Here is a 21140-nt window from a genome sequence, read left to right as displayed (position 1 = left end):
CCTGATTAAATGACTTATTCATAATTGATGAAATTACCCTCTTTATTCCAAATAATATGCTTTGTTCTAAATCTACTTTGATATAAATAGAGCCCCTCCGGTTTTCTTATGATTAATGTTAGCATGGTATATCTTTTTCCATCTTTTTTTTTTTTTTTTTTAAAGATTTTATTTATTTATTCGACAGAGATAGAGACAGCCAGCGAGAGAGGGAACACAGGCAGAGGGAGTGGGAGAGGAAGAAGCAGGCTCATAGCGGAGGAGCCCGACGTGGGGCTCGATCCCACAACGCCGGGATCACGCCCTGAGCCGAAGGCAGACGCTTAACTGCTATGCCACCCAGGCGCCCCTCTTTTTCCATCTTTTTACCTTTAACCTCTTGTGTCTATACTTAAACCCAGAATGTAATTTTTTCTTTTCTCTTCTTTTCTTTTCTATGAGATCGATTAATTGATATGGTTGGGTTTAAACTTACCATCTTGCTGTTTGTTTTCTCTTTGTCCCATTTATTCTTTGTTCCCTTATTCATCTTTTTGAGTGAATAATTGTATGATAATTAATCTTTATTGGTATATTTTCTGTAACTTTGTTTTCTTTTTTTAGTGGTGGCTTTAGGGTTTGGCATACATCTTTAAATGATTACAGTTTGCCTTCAAGTAATATTCCAGTTTTTATCGTAAGGACTTGGTGACAGTGTACTTTCATCTCCCCTCTCCTGGCATTTATTCGTGCCATTGTCATCATCTCCCTGTGTTATAATCACACAATATATTGTGTTATTTTTGCCTTAAATTATAAAAGTTTTGCTTTAAATAGTTAAGGTGTGTTTAGAAATCTGTATTTACCTATTCACTTGTCATTTCCACTGCTTTTAATTCCTTTACGCGGATTTAGATTTCCATCTGCTGTTTTTCCTTATGGCTAAAGGACTTCCCTTAACTTTGCTTGCTAGTGATGAACTCTGCTTTTTGTTTTATTTGTTTGTTTTATTCTCTGTCCGAAATATGCTTATTTTGCCTTTTTAAAAGTTAACCTTTTTGTTTTGAGGTAATTGTAGATTCACATGCAGTCTAAGAATGACACACAGACCTCCCGTGTCTTACCCAGTTTCCCCAGTGGTAACACTGTATTTCAGTATCTCAGCCAGGATGTTAACATGGATACAGTCCTGATACAGAATATTTCCATCATTACAGAATCCCTCATGTTCCCCTTTTATAGCCACGCCCACTTTCTTTGTGCCCTGATGTCCTCTTTTAACCCCTGGCAACCACTAATCTGTTTTTCATTTCTATAATTTTGTCACTTCAGGAATGTTATTTACATATATTGAGTTGTGCAGTATGTAACGTTTTGGGATTGGCTTTTTCACTCAGCATAATTCTCTCAAGATTCATTTAGGTTGTGTGTACTAATAATTTGTGGGCGTTTTTGTTGTTGTTGTTGTTGAGTAATAGTCCATGGTATGGATGTACCATAGCTTGTTTTATTTTATTTTTTTTTAAAGATTTTTATTTATTTATTTGAGAGACAGAGCACGAGCTGGGGAGAGGAGCAGAGGGAGAGAGACAAGCAGGTTCCCCTCCGAGCAGGGAACCCAACCCAGGGCTCAGTCCCAGGACCCTGGGATCATGACCTGAGCTGAAGGCAGACGCTTAACCAACTGAGCCACCCAGGTGCCCTGTACCATGGCTTGTTTTAACCAGTCATCCACAGAAGGACATCTGGGTTGTGTCCACTTTGGGGATATTCTGAAGAGAGCTGCTGTAAGCATTAGAGCATACAACATACGTGTGAACATGTCTTTATTTCTCTGAAGTAAATGCCCAGGATTGCAATCACTGGGTCATATTAGTAGTTGCATGGTTGATTTTTATAAGAAACTGCCAGTTTTTGAGCGTGGCTGACCATATTACAGCCTACCAGCAAGGTATGGGGGTTCTAGTTTCTCTGCATGTTTGCCAGCATTTGGTGTTGTCACTATTTTTCATTTTAGCCATACTGATAGGCATATAATGATACCTTGTTGTGATTTTAATTTGCATTTCCCTCATGCCTAAAGGTCTTGAATATCTTTCCATGTGCTTATTTGCTATCTGTATATCCTGTTCAGTGAAATACCTCTTTGCTATCTTTTGCTCATTCTCTGTTGCATTCTTTGTTTTTATACTATTGAGTTTTGAGAGTTCTTTATAGAGTTTAGATACTAGGCCTTTGTTGGATATGTAGGTTCCAAATAATTTCTCCCAGCCCGAGGTTTGTCTTTTTTTTATTTTTTATTAAGATTTTATTTATTTCTTTATTTGAGAGAGAGAGAAAGAGAGAGAGTGTGTGAGAGAGAGCATAAACAGGGAGAGCGGCAGAGGTAGAGGGAGAAGCAGACTCCCTGCTGAGCAGGGAGCCTGATGTGGGACTTGATCCCAGGACCCTGGGATCATGACCTGAGCTGAAGGCAGACGCTTCACTGACTGAGCCGCCCAGGTGCCCCGAGGGTTGTCTTCCCATTCCCTTAACTAGGTCTTTCACAGAACAAAAGTTTTTAATTTTGGTGAAGTCTGACTTTTCCTTTTATGGATTGTGCTTTTGGTGTCAAATTTAAGATCTTTGCCTAGCTCTTGATCCTGGAGATTTTCTTCTATTTTTTTCTAAAAGTTTTATAGTTTTACATTTTACATTTAGGTCTGTGATCCATTTAAATTTTTGTATAGTGTGAAGTTTAGGTGAAGTCAATTTTTTGTCTATAAATGCCTTTTTGCTCCAGCACCATTTGTTGAAAGGGGTATCTTTCCTCTATTGAATTGCTTTTACACCTTTGTAAAAAAATCACTTGGACATACTTGTGTGCGTCTATTTCTGGGTTTCCTAGTCTATTCTGTTGAGGTATGTGTTTGTCCCTCCACACAGTCTTGCTGTTGTAGCTATGTAATAAGTCTTGATATCAGATAGAATGATTCCAGCCATTTATTCTCTTTCAAAATTGCTCGAGCTATTCGAGCTATGTTTTTCTGTCTTTCCATATAAACTATAGAATAATTATATCTATATCTACAAAAAGTCTTCCTGAGATTTTGTAGTTGTGTGAAACCTGAATTTCAATTTGGGGAGGGAGAATTGATACCTTTACTTATGTTGACATTTTCAATCTATGAACATGGTAGGTCTTTCCATTTATACTTAAATCTTCTTTATTTTTTATCACTGTTTTGTAATGTCAGGATGTTTGTCTTGTTTTGTTAGATTTACGCCTAATTTTCTTTATTTTTTGAGGGGTTGTAAGTGGCATTATATTTTTAATTTTGGTGTCCACATGTTTATTGCTGGTATGAAAAGATACATTTTATTTTCATATGTTGATCTTATATCCTGTGACCTTGCCAAACTTATTTATTCTAGGATTTTTTTTTTTTTTTTTTTGTAGACTCCTTGGATTTTTCTAGTATACAGTCATGTTATATGCAAGTATGGACAGTTTTACTTATTTCTTACTGATTAGTATGCTTTTTATTTCCTTTTCTTATTTCACTGGCTAGAACTTTGAGGAGAGTGGACATCCTTGCCTCATTTCTGATATTGGGGAGAGGAACATTTAGTTTGATATTAGCAGTAGGTTTTTTGATATATGCTCTTTATTAAGTTAGAGGAGTTTCCTCTATTTCTTTTTTTCTGATTTCTGCTTTCTGTCATAAATGAGTGTTGATTTTTGTCAAATGCTTTTTCTATATCAAATTGATACGATCATGTGATATTTCTTCTTTAGCCTGTTAATATGGTGGATTATACTGATAGTTTCCTATATTGAGTCATATTTGTACCCTGGGATAAATTCCATTTGGTCATGATGTGTAATGATTAATTTAAATCAGCTGGTGCTCATCATAGCAAGTGCATTCCTTAATCCCCATCACCTGTGTCACCCATGTCCCCACTCACCTCCCCTCAGGTAACCATCAGTTTGTTGTCTGTAGTTAAAGAGTCTGTTTCTTGGTTTGTCTCTCTTCCCTTTGTTTGGTTTCTGAAATTACACGTACGAGTGAAATCATATGGTATTTGTGTTTATCTGACTTTTTACACTTAGCGTTATGCTCTCTAGGTCCATCCATGTCATTGCAAATGGCAAGATTTCATTCTTTTTATGGCTCAATAATATTTCATTGTGTGTGTGTGTGTGTGTGTGTAGATATATATATATACACACATATATATGTGTATATGTATCACATTTTCTTTATCCATTCATCAACCTGTGGATGCTTGGTCGGCTTCCATATCTTGGGTATGTAAATAATGTTGCTATACACATAGGGGTGCATGTATCCCTTTGAATTAGTGTTTTTGTATTCTTTGGGTAAATACCCAGTAGTGCAGTTGTGGGATTGTAGGGTAGGTCTATTTTTAACTTTTTGAGGAACCTCCATACTGTCTTCCAGAGTGGCTGTGCTAGTTTGCATTCCTACAAATAGTACAAGAGGGTTCCTTTTTCTCCACATCCTTACCAACCCTTGTTGTTTCTTGTGTTGTTGATTTTAGCCATTCTGACAGGTGTGAGGTAATATCTCCTTGTAGTTTTGATTTGCATTTTCCTGATGATAAGTGATGATAAGCATCTTTTCATGTGTCTATTGGCCATCTGTATGTCTTCTTTGGAGAAATGTCTGTTCATGTCTTCTGCCCATCTTTTAATTGGATTATTTTTTGGGGGGGTGGTGAGTTTTATAAATTCTTTATAGATTTTGGATTCTAGCCCTTTATTGGATATGTCATTTGCAAATATCTTCTCTCATTTCATAGGTTGGCTTTTAGTTTTGTTGATTGTTTCCTTCACTGTGTAGAAGCTTTGTATTTTGATGTAATCCCAATAGTTTATTTTTTGCTTTTATTCCCTTGCCTCAGGGGACCTATCTAGAAAAAAGTTACTCTAGTCAATGTCAGAGAAATTACTACCTGTGCTCTCTTCTAGGATTTTTATGGTTTCAGGACTCATATTTAGGTCTTTAATACATTTTGAATTTCTTATTGTGTACGGTGTAAGAAAGTGGTCCGGTTTCATTCTTTTGCATGTTGCAGTCAAGTTTTCCTAACACACATTTGTTGAAGAGACCATCTTTTCCCCATTCTTTCCTGCTTTGTCAAAGATTGACCATATAATTGTGGGTTTGTTTCTGGGTTTTCTATTCTGTCCTGTTGATCTGTGTGTCTGTTTTCATGCCGGTACCATACTGTTTTAATTACCGCAGTTTTATAATATAACTTGAAGTGTGAAATTGTGATGCCTCCAGCTTTGCTTTTCTTTTTCAAGATTGCTTTGGCTATTCAGTGTCTTTTGTGATTCCATACAAATTTTAGAAATGTTTATTCTAATTCTGTGAAAAATGCTGTTGGTGTTTTGATAGGGATTGCATTAAGTGTGTAGATAGCTTTGGACAGTACAGACATTTTAGCATAGTCATTCTTCCAGTCCATGAGCATGGAATGCCTTTCCATTTCTTTGTGTCCTCTTCAGTGTCTTTCATCAACATTTTATAGTTTTAAGAGTACATGTCTTTATTTTTTTTTTTAAGATTTTATTTATTTATTTATTTATTTGAGAGAGAGAGAGAGGAGGAGGGAGAGTGCACAAGCAGGGGGTGCAGGAGAGGAAAAGCAGGCTCCCTGCTGAGCAAGGAGCCCAATGCAGGGCTTGTTCCCAGGACCCTGAGATCATGACCTGAGGTGAAGGTAGACGCTTAACCGACTGAGCCACCCAGGCACCCCAGAGTACAGGTCTTTCACCTCTTTGATTAGATTTATTCCTCGGCATCTTAATATTTTTGGTGCAGTTGTAAATGGGTTTGTTTTCTGAATTTCTCTTTCTGCTGCTTCATTATTGGTGTATAGAAATGCAGCAGATTCCTGTAGATTGGTTTTGTGTCCTGCAACTTTACTGAATTCGTGTATCAGACCTAGCAGTTTTTTTGGTGGAGTCTTTTGAGTTTTCTATATATAGTATCATGTCATCCGCAAATAGTGAATGTTTTACTTTTTCCTTACTGATTTGGATGCCTTTTATTTCTTTTTGTTGTGTGATTGCTATGGCTAGCACTTCTAGTCCTATGTTGAATGACAGTGTTGAGAGTGGACATCGCTGGCTTATTCGTGACCATAGATTTTCCCCATTAAGGATAATATTAGCTGTGGGGTTTTCGTATATGGCCTTTATTGTGTTGTGTTCCCTCTAAACCTACTTTGTCAAGGTGTTTATCATGAATGGATGTTGTACTTTGTCAAATGCTTTTCTGCATCTATTGAAATGATCATGTGGTTCTTATCCTTTCTCCTATTGATGTGATGTATCACACTGATTGATTTGCGAATATTAAACCACTCTTACAACCCGGAATAAATCCCATCTGACTGTGGTGAATGAGTCTTTTGATGTATTGTTGGATTTGGTTTGCTAGTATTTTGTTGAGGATTTTTGCATCTGTGCTCATCAAAGTTATTGGCCTGTCATTCTCTTTTTTAGTGGTGTCTTTATCTCGTTTTGGTATCAGGGTAATGCTGGCCTCATGGAAGGAAAACTTCCAACTTCATTCTTTTTCTATTTGGAATAGTTTGAAAAGATTAGGTACTAACTCTTCTTTAAATGTTTGGTAGAATTTGCCTGTGAAGCCATCTGGTCCTGGGCTTTTGTTTGTTGGGAGTTTTTCGATTGCTGATTCAATTTCTGTGCTGGTAATGAGTCTGTTCAAATTTTCTGTTTCTTCTTGATTCAGTTGTGGGAGGTTATATGTTTCTAGGAGCTCATCCAGTTCTTCTAGGTTGTCCAGTTTGTTGGCAAATAGATATTTGTAATATTCACTTATGATTGTTTATATTTCTGTGGTGTTTGTTGTTACTTTTCCTCTGTCATTTGTGATTTTATTTATTTGGGTCCTTTCTCTTTTTTCCTTGAGAAGTCTGACTAGAGGTTTATCAGTTTTATTGATTTTTTCCCCTAAAGAAACAGCAGCTGGTTTCATTGAACTGTTCTATTACTTTTTTAGTTTCTATATGATTTATTTCTGCTCTAATCTTTATTGTTTCCTTCCTTTTGCTGGTTTTAGGTTTTGGTTTGTTCTTTTTCTAGTTCCTGTAGGTGCAAGGGTAGGTTGGTTATTTGAGATTTTTCTTGCTTCTTGAAGTAGGTCTGTCTTGCTATAATCTTCCCTCTTAGAACTGCTTTTGCTGTTTCCCAGAGGTCTTGAACCGTGAGGGTGTTTTCATTTTCATTTGTTTCTGTGTATTTTTAAATTTTTTCTTTTATTTCCTTGGTGACCCATTTGTTTTAGTAGCATGTCATTTAGCCTCCATGTATTTGTGGTCTTTTCAGATTTTTTCTTGTGGTGGACTTCTGACATTGTGGTCAGAAAAGATGCATGATATGAATTTGGTCTTTTTAAATTTGTTGAGGCTTATTTTGTGGGCTAATATGTGATCTCTTCTGGAGAGTGTTCCATGTGTGTTCTGCTGTTTTAGGATGGAATGTTCTGAATACATTAAATTCATTTGCTCCATTGTGTCATTCAAAGACATTGTTTCCTTGTTGATGTTTAAATGATCTGTTCATTGATGTAAGGGGGGTGTTAAAGTCTCCTACTATTACTGTATTGTTATTGATTAATTCCTTTATGTTTGTTATTAACTGTTTGATATATTTGGGTGCTCCCATGTTGGGTGCATAAGTATTTACAATTGCTATACCTTCTTGTTGGATTGTCCCCTTTATTATTATATAGTGTGCTTTTTTGTCTCTTTTTACAGTCCTTGTTTTAACATCCATTTTGTCTGATGTAAATATTGCTACTCAGGCTTTCTTTGGACATCCATTTGTATGATAACTATTTCTCCATCCCCTCACTTTGAATCTGCAGGTATCTTTAGGTCTGAAATGAGTCTTTTGTAGGGTCTTGTAGGTGGGTCTTGTTTTTTTTTTTTTTTCCCCATTCTGTCACCCTGTGTCTTTTGATAGATGGGTCTTGTTTTTTTCCCCCCATTCTGTCACCCCGTATCTTTTGATTGAAGTGTTCAGTCCATTTACATTCAAAGTAATTATTAATAGGTACGTATTGATTTTAATGCTTGTTTTATTACTTGTTTGTGGTTCTTTCTGAAGATTTTCCATGATTCTTTCTTGTCTTTCTCTCTTTCATGGTTTGCTGGTTTTCTTTAGTGATATATTTGGATTTCTTTTTCTTCATTGTTTGCATAATTATAAGTGGTTTTTGATTTGTGCCTACAGTTAGGTTTGTATATAATGTCTTATAGCAGTCTGTATTAAGTGGATGATTGTTTAAGTTTGAACCCATTCTTACTCCTCCACATGTTTTAGGTATATAGTGTCATATTTTACATCCTTTTGTTTTGTTACAGAAATAATCATTTTTACTGTTTTTGTGTTTCCTACCTTCATATTGTCATTTTTGGTCTTTCTTTTCCATTCAAAAAGTCCCCTTTCAATATTTCTTGTAGGACTGGTTTAGTGGCCGCAAACGCCTTTAGTTTTTGTTTGGGAAACTCTTCATCTCTCCTTCTTTTCTGAATGATAGCCTTGCTGGATATAGAGTGTTCTCAGCTGCAGGTTTTTTTTCCCATTCAGCACTTTGAATATATTATGCCACTCTTCTGTGGCTTGAAAAATTTCTACTGAAAAATCTGCTGAAAGCCTTAAGGGGTTTCCTTTGTATGTAACTGTCTTCTTTTATTTTGCTGCTTTTAAAGGTTTTTCTTTATGACTATATTTTGCTATTTTAATTACAATATGTTTTGGTGTGTATCTGCTTTTGAGGATTTTGTTGGGGGTTCTCTCTGCCTCCTAGATCTCTATATCTGTTTACTTCCCCAGGTTGGGGAAGTGTTCAGCTATTATTTCTTTAAATAAATTCTCTGCCCCCTTTTCTATCTCTTCTTCTTCTGGGATCCCTGTAATATAAATGTTATTATGTTTGATAGAGTCAACTGAGATCCCGAAGTCTATTCTCGTTTTGCATAATTCTTTTTTCTGTCTTTTGTTCAGCTTGATTACTTCCCATTACTCCATCTTCGAGGCCGTTAGTTTGTTCTTCTGCTTCTTCCAGCCTGCTCTTGATCCCATCGAGCGCTTTTCTCATTTCATTTATTGAGTCCTTTATCTCTATGTTATTCCTTATGTCTGTGTTAATGGTCTCACTGGTGTCCTCCACTCTTCTCAAATCCAGTGAGTATCCTTATGATCATTGCTTTAAATTCTCCATCAGCCATGTTACTTATAACTGTTTTGCTTAGATCTCTGGCCACAGCCTTCCTGTTCTTTCATATGAGACAAATTCCTCTGTCTTCTCATTTTGTCTAAGTCTCTGTGCCTGTTTCTGTGTGTTAGGAAAGTCACTTATGGCTCCCAGTTCTAGAGGGTGATGGCTTTATGAAGAAGAGGTCCTGTAGTGCCCTGCAACGTAGTGTCTCCTGGTCCTCAAGGCCTGGTGCTTCTGGGATGTCTCCAGTGTGTGCTATGTGCACTCTGCTGTTGTATTTTGGCCACTTTATTTTTCATCCAGTTGTCTGCAGAGGCTCTCTTTGCCTGTGTTGGGCAGTATTTGGTCCCTGGCTTGAATATGACGACTTTTAACTAGCTGTGCTCTGATCTGCTAGGAAAATGAGACCCTTTACTGCTGCTGCCCAGAATCAAGGCCTCGCAAAACACCCTGGTGGGGAGACAGGTGTTGGCAGGGGTTTTGGGCCGGTCTTCTTGGGGAGGGACCTGCTGCACTGGGACTGAGACAAGTGTGACTGAAAAGGGTGGTTCTTCCAGAGCACAGGGGAGCTTGGTGTAAGCAAGTTAGGTAGTGTCGGTGCTGTGCTGTTTCCCTCAGGTGGCTCTGTGTTTATGCTGAGGGTGGGAGAGAGAAATGGCACTGGCCAGTTCCTTTGTTTCTCAGGGGGTCTCTCCGTGAACGCTGTTTCTCTGGAACATTCTTCGAGATGAGCAACTAACCTCCCCACTGTGTGCCCCAGGCCCTCTTCAGATGGCTGTTTCCATGCTGTGTGTCTGCAGGCTGTTTGCCCTGCTTTTTCTCCAAGAGCAGCACCAATGTCTTCTGAGCTCTACCAGAGCCAAGCACTCTGAGCTTTAAAACTCCAGGCTTTAAGCCCCCCTGGTTGTAAGAACTCATGAAATTTGGACCCTTTTGCTTTCCAAGCCACTTGCTATGGGGATTCATCCTCCCTGTGCACTGGCCTGTGTGCTAGTTTGCCTCTCGCCCTTCTCTGTGAATGCAGCTCCCTCCCCGGTGCAGTTGCCACATTTTTTCTGCATCTCTGCACTTCCTGCCTTCTTCATTTGCCTCTTCTCTACCTTCAGTTGTGGAGTTTGTTCTGCCAGTCCTCAGATCAATTCTAGGATATTGAAGATGATTTGATAGTTATCTTGTTGTATTCATGGAACGAGGCGAGCCTGGGATCCTCCTACTTGGCCGCCATCTTCTCTTCTCTCCTCTGATGTGTAATTATTTTTATGTTTTGTTGAATTTTATTTGTAGTATTAAGGGTTTTTATATATCCATGAGAGATATTGGTCTGTAATTTTTTGGTTTTATACCATTTTTGTTTGGTATTAGGGTAATACTAGTTTTATAAAATGTATTTAGGTTATATTAACTCCTATTTTGTATTTTTGAAGAGATTGTGTAGAATTGATGTAAATTCTTATTTAAATGTTTGGTAGAATTTATCAGTGAAACTATCTTGGCCCGGAGATTTCCTTTTTGTGAATTTTTGAATTACAGATTGAATTTTTGGTATCTGCAGGGTCTGTATTGTTATCCTTGGTCTTGTTTCTAATATTGGTAATTGCTATAAATTTCTCGTTCAGCACTTCTTTAGCTGTGTCTCCACATTTTTGATATGTTGTCTTTTCATTTTCATTCAGTTCAATGCATTTTTAAATTTCCCTTGAGACTTATTCTTTGGTCTGTGGCTTATGTAGAGTACGTTACTTAGTTTCCTGGTCTTTATTGTTTTTCTTGTTCTCTCTCTCTAATCTCTAGTATGATTCCAGTGTGGTAGAAAACAGCTTTTATTATTTCAAGTCTCTTAAATTTTTTGATGTTTGTTTTGTGGGCCAGGATATGGTCTATCTTGGTGTATGTTCCATGAACGCTTAAAATGAGTTTGTATTCCGCTGTTGTGTGAAGTGCTCTATAAACTGGCCATATTCCATTGGCTGATGATATTGCTGAGTTCTGTATCCTTGTCGATTTTCTAGTTGTTCAGTTATTGACAGAAGGATGTTGAGGTTTCCAGCTGTAGTTGTGGATTTCTCTGTGTCTGTTTTCAGTTCTTTTAGAATTTGGTTCATGTATGTTGCAGCTTTGTTGTTTGGTACAAACACATTTAGGATCGCTATGTGTGCGCGTGCGCACACACACACATATATACATACACACGTGTGTGTGTGTGTATAGAGAGCGCGCACGCGATGGATTTTTTATACTGTCATTGTCTCTGGTAGCTTTCTTTGTTCTGAAGTCTGCTTTATCTGTTATTAATATAGCCATTTTTACTTTCTTTGAATTAATGTTTGCATGGCATAGCTTTTTCCATCCTTCTGTTACATCTGCAGTGAGTTTCTTCTAGATATCATGTGGTTGAGTCATGTTTTTCAATCTACGTTGTTTATCTGGGTTTTTTAATTGGTATATTTAGAATATTTACATTTAAGCTTATCGACAGATCAGGACTTAAGTCTCTTTTCTTAAAAGATTTTATTTACTTATTTTATAGAGAGTGCAAGCGATGGGGGAGGGAGAGGGATGAGCAGACTCCACACTGAGTGTGGAGCCTGACATGGGGCTCAATCCCACGACCCCAAGATCACAACCCTTGCTAAAACTAAGAGTCTGACACTCAACTGACTGAGCCACTCAGTGCCCCTTTTCTTCCTTTTTGATGTTCTAGGGTTTCTTTTTCTTTCTTTCTTTCTTTTTTTTTTTAAATCATTTCCTTTTTGTTGAGAGAACTTCCTTAGTCATTCTTTTCGGGTATGTCTACTGGTGACAAATTTTCTTAGTTTTGCTTCATCTGAGAATGTCTTGATCTGCCTTCATTCCTGAAGAGTGTTTCCACTGTGCGTCGGATTCTGGGTTGACGGTCTTTTTCTTTCAGACCTTGAAAATTGTTTTGCCACTTCCTCTGGTCTCCATGGTTTTTGATCTGAAATCTTGTGACATTTTTCTTTTGTTTATTTTGTACACATTTATAGGTAAGGTATTGTTTTTCTTTCACAGCTTTCAAGATTTTTTCTTTAGTTTTCATTTAATTATGATGTGTTTTGGCATAGATTTCTTTTTTTCCTGTTTGGGGTTTGCTCAGCTCCTTGAATCTATAGAAACCTCTTTCACCGAATTTGGGAAATTTTCAGCCTTCATTTTTTATAATACTTTTTCAGCCCAGCTTAGTCTCTCCTTTCCTTCTGGGAGTCTGATGACATGTGTGCCAGATGTTTTGTTAGAGTCCCACAGGTCCCTGATGCCCTGTTCATTTTTCCCCTAGTCTCTTTTCTCTCTGTTCAGAGTACGTGATTTCTATTGTTCTGTCTTCATGTTTACTGCTGCTTTCTTCTGTAATCGCCATTCTTCTGTCCGGCTTATGCACTGAGCTTATTTTGATTATTGTATTTTTCATTTCTAAAGTTTCCATTTGGTTCTCATATCTCCTATTTCTTTGTTGAGTCTCTCTATTTTTTGTTTGTTTCTGCTGTGTTCATAACTATCTGTTGAGCCATTTTTATCATGGTTTCTTTAAATCCTTTGTTAGGTCATTCTAATATCTCTGTCATCTCAGTGTTGGCCTCTTGTTATTGTTTTTTTTTCACCCAGTTGAGAAATTCTTGGTTCTTGGTATGATAAGTGATTCAGTTGAAACCTGGACATTTTTGTGTTAGAAATTTTACGTGGATATTATCTAATGATTGTTTCAGCTGGCTTTCTGTAGTGCCACTCTGGCAAAGGAAGTAGTATTAGGCTGAGGTAGAAGTCCAGCTTCCCTACTCAGTCTCCGTTGACACTCCTAGGATGGGGCAGGGGGTTGGGGCTCCTCATTCCTGCTCCCCACCTGGTCTCCACTGACACCACAGTGGCTTTGTATTAGTGGATGATGGTGAAAGTCCTGATTCTGAAACTACCCCAGTGGAGGATTGGAGGGAGTGTTCTTTTCTACCAGGGGGTGGGGTAGAAGTCCAGGCTCCTGACTTGATCTTTGCTGCGGGATGGGGTGTGGTTTGTTATCACCCAGCATGGATGGAAGTCAGAGCTGCTAATCCATCTTCTTTAACACTGCTCCAGCGGGTGGCTTGGGATGCCTCATTACAGACTGGCAAATGGAAGCTTGCCCACTTGGCCTTTGTTGGCCTAGGGGTCATGGGGGTCATAGTTTTTCTGAGGCTTGTGGCCAGTATAGAGAATTTCTATCTAAAAGTTTTCTGTCTTGCCAAGTTCCCTTTTCCTGGTCTTTTGGCTAGAGAGAGCAGGGTTTCATTTGTTCTATTTGTTGGTGTTTCCAGGTTGGCCTGTTTGGCTCTGGACTATATGAGCACAAAGAAAACCCAGAGAACTCACCACAGTGTCGTCACTCCTTGGGTTCCAGAGTTGCTGGCTTATCTTTTTCTCTTTCACAGCCTTCTTATGTTTGCTTTATATACAGTGTCCTGGGCTTTTGTACTTAATGGAAGGAATAGGGAAAGGAACTTATGCTCCATCTTCCCCAAAGTGAAAGTTTCGTTTTTGTTTTCAAAAGGTGTTTCCATGGGGTATAGAACTCTGTGTTGACATTTTTATTCTAACACCCAAAAGATGTTGCTGCACTGTCTTGTGTTGTTTCTGATAAGAAGTCTGTTGTCAGTTTTACCTTTGTTTCTATGTATGTAGTTTTATTACTGGCTGCTTTTATGATGCTCTCTTTCTCACTGTTCTCAGCAGTCTGAGTGGTTCTTTGTGTACTTGTCTCTTGTCTTCTGTTTGGGATTTGTTGAGGTTCTTAGATCTGTAAATGTACTGTTTCAAATTTATGTGGCTTCTAGTCATTAAAACTTTTATTTTTGTAATTAGAGCACTATTAACCTTTTCTGGTACATAGTTCGATGAATTTTAACACCGGTATAGATTCATGCAAACCACCACCTCCTCAGGACACAAAACTGTAGAATCACTCTGAAAATCTCCCTTGTGCTCTCTGTACACAGTCATTATTTCCTGAGATATTTGTTCTGTCCCTTCAGACTCCAATTACGTGTTTGTTTAGGGACTGACTTGAAGGAGTCCCGCTGCTCACCGATAAGCTTATGTGCTTGTTGTTGTTGTTGCTTTGAGTCTGTGTGTGTATGATTCATTATGGATGATTTCTGTTGCTAAGTCTTCAAGTTCACTGATCTTTTCTCCCTTTTTGTCTAATCTATCGTTAATCTTGCCTGGTGTGTTTTTCATCTCAGAGATTCTACTTTTCACCTGTAAAATACATTTGGCTCTGTTTCCATGGCTATCCCTAACATGCTCTTTTTCTTTTCTAACTCCTTGGACATGTAGTTGATTATATGTACAATGTCTTTTTTAATGTCATTGTTTTTTGATTCTAATATTTGTGCCATCTGTTTCTGTTTATGTTCTCCTTGTTATTGGTCATTCCTGCATCTTTGCCTTGTGGTCTTTGATTAGAACTTTATGTTTTGGGGGGCGCCTGGGTGGCACAGAGGTTGGCGTCTGCCTTGGGCTCAGGGCGTGATCCCGGCGTTATGGGATTGAGCCCCACATCAGGCTCCTCCGCTAGGAGCCTGCTTCTTCCTCTCCCACTCCCCCTGCTTGTGTCCCCTCTCTTGCTGGCTGTCTCTGTCTCTGTCGAATAAATAAATAAAATCTTTAAAAAAATATAAAAAAAAAAGAACTTTATGTTTTGTGGTGCTGGAGGGTTTTCTTTTGTTCCTATAAATATTTTTGAGCTTCACTCTGGGACACAGTTATGTCAATTGGAAATGGTTTTGAACCTTTTAAGGCTTTTAAAGCTTTGTGTTAGGCAGGTTCTGAGCGGCCTTTAGTTTAAGGCAGAGTTTCTCAATCTCAGCACTATTGATGTTTAGAACCAGATAATGCTTTGCTGTGGGGGCTGGCCTGGGCTTCTTGTAGGATGTTTAGTGGCATTTGTGGCCTCTGCTCACAGGATACCAGTAGAACCAGTTAGTCATGAGCTAAGAATGTTTTTCACATTTTTTAAAGTTGTAAAAAGGAAGAAGAAAAGGAAAAGAGTATGAAACAGAGACCCCTGTGTGTGGCCAACAAGACCAGAATATATATGGAGAGGCTTTCAGCCTCTTGTATGGTGACATTTTTTTACTGTTTGAGACAAATGCTAGTGTAAGAGAAAACATTTTTTTTTCCAGTATAAAGAGTAGTTAAGAGCACAGGCTTTGAATATGAAGAAAATATTTGAGTTCAGTATTTGTCTTAAACTTAATAATTATTTGACATTGGCCAAAATTTTACCTCTCTGAGCCTCAGTTTCTTCTCTTGTAAAATTGAGCCAGTATATACTTATCACTTGGGTCTATTGGAGAATAAATGAAAAAGAATGAAAGTACGTAGCTCAAGGTGTGACACCCAGTAGCCTGTTGTTACTTCAGTTCAGGCGTGTGCCCCTGATTTAAAATATTCTGTGATGTCTGTATGGAGTCATATTTTGCTAATTTGGAGGATTATGGTCTTATCTTTCAGGTCATGCAGAAGGATTTTGTATGATGTGTACAATGCAAGCACATATCACCCAGGCACTCAGTAATCCTGGGGATGTTATTAAGCCGATGTTTGTCATTAATGAGATGCGGCGTAAGTATCATCTGTAGTAGTTTCTGTTAGTATTTATTAGGTAATTGGTCTTAATGGACTAACTGGTAAGAGATGAGCTCCTGGTGTATTGTAGAAAACAAACGTGTTTTATCATACGTGGCTTTAATTAATAACAAATCTTTAGTAAAACATTTAGTATAGAAACACACTTTGAAACCTCAAAAGATGACAGTGTAATAAGGTATTAAGTTTAATATAAGCAAATTAATTTTTTTTTAAGTAGGCTCCACGCCCAGCGTGGAGCCCAGCGTGGAGCCCAACGTGGAGCCCAGTGTGGGGGCTCAAACTCACAACTGTGAGATTAAGACCTGGGCTGAGATCAAGGGTCAGACGTTCAACTGACTGAGCCACCCAGGCACCCCACAAATTTAAAAATTTTAAAACTCACTTTGTTAATAAAATCATTGATAAGTTTTATAATGATTTTTCCCCCAGATATTTGGATTACTATGCTGAGTTATACCATTATATTGTCCCACAGGTTTCTTTAGATAGTTTTAAATTGGATTTTAATTCAGTGAATGAGTATTATGCTATGTGTAGCATCAGGAATTACCAAACTAAAGCTAATTATACTCTTAAAGCAACATTTAAGCTCATAACAGCAAATTTGTGGATAAATTTCACTTTTTCTATTTAATCTTTCAATGACTTGAAAATTTTCTTTTGCATTATAATGACCCTGATAGGGTACATGAAATGTTTTAATGCACTTTCCATGTGTTTTTGTTATAAACTTTTACATCATCTTAATTAACTGAGTTAGAAGGAAAAAAATGCCTGCAAATAAAAAAGAAACCCTAACTGTTAATCTGGAATCTAGCGGGGTAATTATAGGGGTGGATAATTATACAGTGACAATCTATAATCCTTTTGCCTAAAAAGCTGCCGAAGATTAAGAGGTGTTCTATTGGCCCTCGGCAGTATTAACAGACCAGAGGAGACAACGCAAACATTTTTTAAACAGTGTTGGATCCTGGCAGAATTTTAGCCAGGGGAAATTATGTTTGTTTAATTTTGTATATATAAGGAATGATTCATTATTTTTAAACCTAGACTTTAGGAAAAGGTCATTGCTGTTGGTGTGCACACATATCCATGAGCTCATGTAACCCCCACACACGTGGCAGGATCATGAGATTGCCATTTTCGTAGGCAGAACTGGCAGAATACTGGCAATTTCATATGACTCGAGCTAATATATATTTCTATATGTTCGTGTATAGAAATTGCTCTGTTCATGTTTTATTGTGATGTTGTCTGTGCTCTTGTTTATTATGTCATTTTGTCTTGCAGCCATTTAGTCCGTTAGAAACCGGGCTGTAGAGACGCTGAGCACACAGTGTGTTCTGTGGGTTGTTGAGGCAGAACCGAGATGGGTTCGAGTTATGTTTGCTGTGGATTCTCTTAGGGAGATCTAGCACTGAATTTAAGATTGTGTGTGCTAACATCACGTTTCAAACAAACAACGTTTTGAACAAATTTTTGAGACAATACAGCTGAAATTGAATTTATTCAAGTATAGTCTTATTAACTTGCGGCAGACCTGCAGTCTCCGGGCTCTCAGGAGCTCTAACCCGTGTGCCCTTGTAAGGGTCTAAAGGGCGTGGTCCTCGCTGTTCTCAGGGTAGTGTGTGTTAGTGCCGTGTGCTCATAAAATAATTAGCAGGTGTTTTCTAACAGGTGGTCATTAGCTAGAACGTCTGGGGGATACAGCCGGGGCGTATCCTATGTGAGGATAAAGCTTGGTCTGTGCTTAAATTTCACAGGTATAGCTAGGCACTTCCGCTTTGGAAACCAAGAAGATGCCCACGAATTCCTTCAGTACACTGTTGATGCTATGCAAAAAGCGTGCTTGAACGGCAGCAATAAGTGAGTACAGCAAGGCGGCGGCCACTCCTTCCCTTGGCATCGCTGGCTTACTGGAGCTCAGTTTCGCCTTTTACGATGAATGCACAGAGCTCTGTGTTTGCTTCACTTTGACTTTGCACTGCCTCTTCCTCAAGTGATTTTCATCATTTTAAAATGATTGAAAAATTAATCAGGGTGTGCTCACTAGAACAATGTGGACTGAATGACAGATGTCAGGAATTGGGGATTGGTTTTGCCATTACTCAGTTTCTGAGTATCAGCATCCCTTTGCAGATCTAAAACTAACCACTTTGCCTTTCCAGTTGTGCCCAGCATTTTTTCTGCTCCTCTTCAGCCTCTGAAATCTGTGTGTGTGCACCCTGCACCTTTCTTAGTCTGGTCAGTTACCAATTCCTGCAGTTTCTTCCTTAAAATCTAAATGCAGACTCAAGAGGAAGATTGAAAGTACAACTAGATACCAAATCCTGACCCACTTGCATTGCCCGAACACACCTGGTAGATCTCCTGTTCCACTCCCGCTGTTACTGTCACTGCTTTGACTGGGCTTTTCTTGCTTGGATAACGGACCCCAGAGCAGCAGAGAACGCTCTGTGCTCCATGCCTTCGCCAGCCGGTCCACACACCCAGTGTCACAGCCTTGCTGCTGCTCCGGGCCACATTCCTGCCTCAGTGTCAAGTCCCTTCTCAGTACTGTCCTATCTCTGCCTCCCCCAAACCCTCACTGTGTTCTGGTCCAGGCAAGACGACTCTCTGGCTGCCATGCATACTGAGGTCTTTTTATTTCGTGGCTTCCTATTTGAATTCTTGTTCTTTTATAGATGCCCATGCTTGTAAAATTCAGTCACAGCATCTAATTATTGTAGAATTCTTGTCTCAGATCACTGTTTGTTTTTCAGATTGGACAGACACACCCAGGCTACCACCCTCGTTTGTCAGATATTTGGAGGATACCTAAGATCTAGAGGTAAAGTTTTATTCAAGGTCGATAAAGAGGTACATGCATGTGGTTAAAAAAGTGCAGTAGGAAAGGGTTAGCGATGTGAGTCTCCCTTCCCCCCTCAGAGGCAGCCCCTGTCCAGTTTGGAGTATAGCCTTTCAGTACTTTCCTATGCACGAGCAGATTGGGAGTGGGTTAGATGGATCTCTTTCCTTTTTCTCTTAACGTGAGAAATCTTTTTACATTTCGGTACATGTAGCTAACACGGTCTTTCACGGCTGAAGTAGAATTCCATTTATTTGAGTCCCCTAACAATGGATACTGAGGTTGTTTCTAATTCTTCGGTGTTGTTATTTACCATTAGTCATTCATGGAACATTCTTATACAGTGCCTTTGTGTTCATGTAAAAGTGTCTAGGTAGGATGAGTTCTTAGTATTAGAACTTCTGCATTAAAGGGTACGTGTGTTTTGAATTCTGATACTGGGGATCATCCTTCCAAGAGGTTATACCAGTTTACATTCCAACCAACAGCATATGTGGGCTTCATGCATGACACTGGCTCATACTGTGTGTAGTATTAACATTTTTGCCCAATCTGAAAAATGTATTTTTATTTTAAAATAATATTTTTGTGTTCTGTCATTTCCATAGTTGGTATTGCCATAAGGATTACACTTTGCTTATTCTTTGCATTTTATTTTCATTTCAGTCAAGTGTTTAAATTGCAAAGGTGTCTCAGATACGTTCGATCCATATCTCGATATAACGTTGGAGATAAAGGTACGTTTGCTAGTTGTGGTGGCGAGGTTAGAAAAAGACAGTCAGACTTTGTGTAACTTTATCTGTAGTTCATTTATAACTTAGACTACACTTTTTAGAGAATATGAATTGAAACCGTTCATAGGCCGAGACTGTATTGAGAGGGGATAATGTAAGATTTGTAGCAGGGAGCATACAGACTTTTTCCTGCCCTTTGACTTTTCATTTGATAGATTCTGATAAAACCAGAAGTTGATGCCTGCATTAGCCCAATTTAGATGATTGTCATTGTTTATAAACTGTTTATTATTTGTTGCATTTTCTAAGCTCCTATTTTTTTGTTAAGCTTTTATTTTTCCGATTTCAAATGTAATACATGCGTAGGATAGAAATGAGGAACTTGCAGATGTGTTCAGGGTCCTGTCCCTCAGGATGAATCCTTAACAGTTTGATACAAACTGTTCCAGAACCTCTTATTTACTGCTTTTGGAAATGGATTACACCTTAGGCCTCTTTGGCCACTTGCCACCTTCACGCACCTCTGCTGGCGGGGGGGGGGCTCTCTGTGCGCACGCGCCTCGGCAGTCGTGTGGTGGCCCCCTGAGCGCGGGCACCGCCAGGCACACCCCGCTTCCTCGCCGCTGTGTGTCTGGTTTGTTTCTAGTTCTACGTTCTATTGAATAATGCCGCAGTGAGCAGCCTCCTTACATGGCGTTCACTTTGACCCGCACAGTTTTTAACGAGGGGAAAGTAATTGGATGGGTACATGTATAAAAGTCAACATCATAATAAAAGAGAAATTTCTTTCTACATCAAAATTCACATTGGCTTTTAGACCTTTGAGTCGTCAAGTGGCAGTGAGAGGTCCCGTGGTGCTGACGCTGTTCTTCTTTTCCCAGGCCGCTCAGAGTGTGAACAAGGCATTGGAGCAGTTTGTGAAGCCAGAGCAGCTCGACGGGGAAAACTCTTACAAGTGCAGCAAGTACGAGGGTGTGGCAGCAGGGATGGGGGTGTCTCAGGAACGCCCCCCCCCCCCCCGCGAGACCCCTGTCAGCTTCTGTGCTGTCTGGGAGGACACTGGGTCTCTGTGCTCTTGGGGCTGGAGTGCTCGGTGTCTATGGGTTTACACCCTTGAGAGACGTGTACCTTTGCCCTGGGGAGGCTCGGTGCCCCGTGACTGGGAAGGTTTGTGGGGGGCGGTCCACAGTAGCTGCTGCACCTTGCAGGGCCCGGGTGACGCGTCTGTGTTGAGCAGCGTTTTCATGGACTCCTTGATAGGAGAGGCGGCGACAGAGTGGGGCTCGCCTTCTCCCAGAGCAGTTAAGGCTCTCGCTCTCTCATCGGTTCTCACCTGGGATTCGGGGTGGTATCTGCTGGAAACCTCTAGTGTTGATGATTCATTGCTGTTTCCCTGTGAAGTCGAGAGAGCCTCTATTTGAAGAAAGTCCTGTTTCACATGTTTTAATAGATTTTCGTTTTAGAATCAGGTACTATGGGTGATCGTTACCAAATACTCCTGTCTTGGGGGGGAAGAGCTCCCCACAACCACAGGAACTTCTCCTGTTCTAAGCTCCACGAGTGTTCAATTTGTTTCAAATTGAGAGAAGTCTGTATTAACCTAATTTTAAAATTATCAATGACTCTGGCTTCTCGGAAACTGTCCTAGCTTCCTTTTTCCGTTCATGCTAATTG

At 39.2% G+C, this 21140-nt stretch overlaps 1 protein-coding gene across 3 annotated transcripts in view; it reads left to right on the top strand.

Annotated features, from left to right (window-relative positions):
* USP42 (ubiquitin specific peptidase 42) overlaps positions 1–21140 on the top strand; it is a 47515-nt gene that overhangs the window by 11967 nt on the left and 14408 nt on the right. For all 3 annotated transcript variants that reach the window (XR_015726691.1, XM_087867109.1, XM_045813301.2), the window contains exons 4-8: positions 15747–15857; positions 17648–17750; positions 18647–18714; positions 19399–19469; positions 20348–20430. Coding sequence is in view for 2 of the 3 variants with exons in the window: in XM_087867109.1 (XP_087723235.1) it covers positions 15747–15857; positions 17648–17750; positions 18647–18714; positions 19399–19469; positions 20348–20430 (436 nt within the window). In the remaining variant the exon portion in view is untranslated. The remainder of the gene's footprint in view (positions 1–15746; positions 15858–17647; positions 17751–18646; positions 18715–19398; positions 19470–20347; positions 20431–21140) is intronic.

This window comes from Ursus americanus, chromosome 2 (assembly GCF_024610735.1).
Source record: "Ursus americanus isolate L20-20 chromosome 2, mUrsAme1.1.p, whole genome shotgun sequence".
In the NCBI taxonomy this organism is placed as follows: Eukaryota; Metazoa; Chordata; class Mammalia; order Carnivora; family Ursidae; genus Ursus; species Ursus americanus.
Note: the sequence above shows the minus strand (reverse complement) of the source record. Positions and strands in the feature narration are given on the sequence as shown.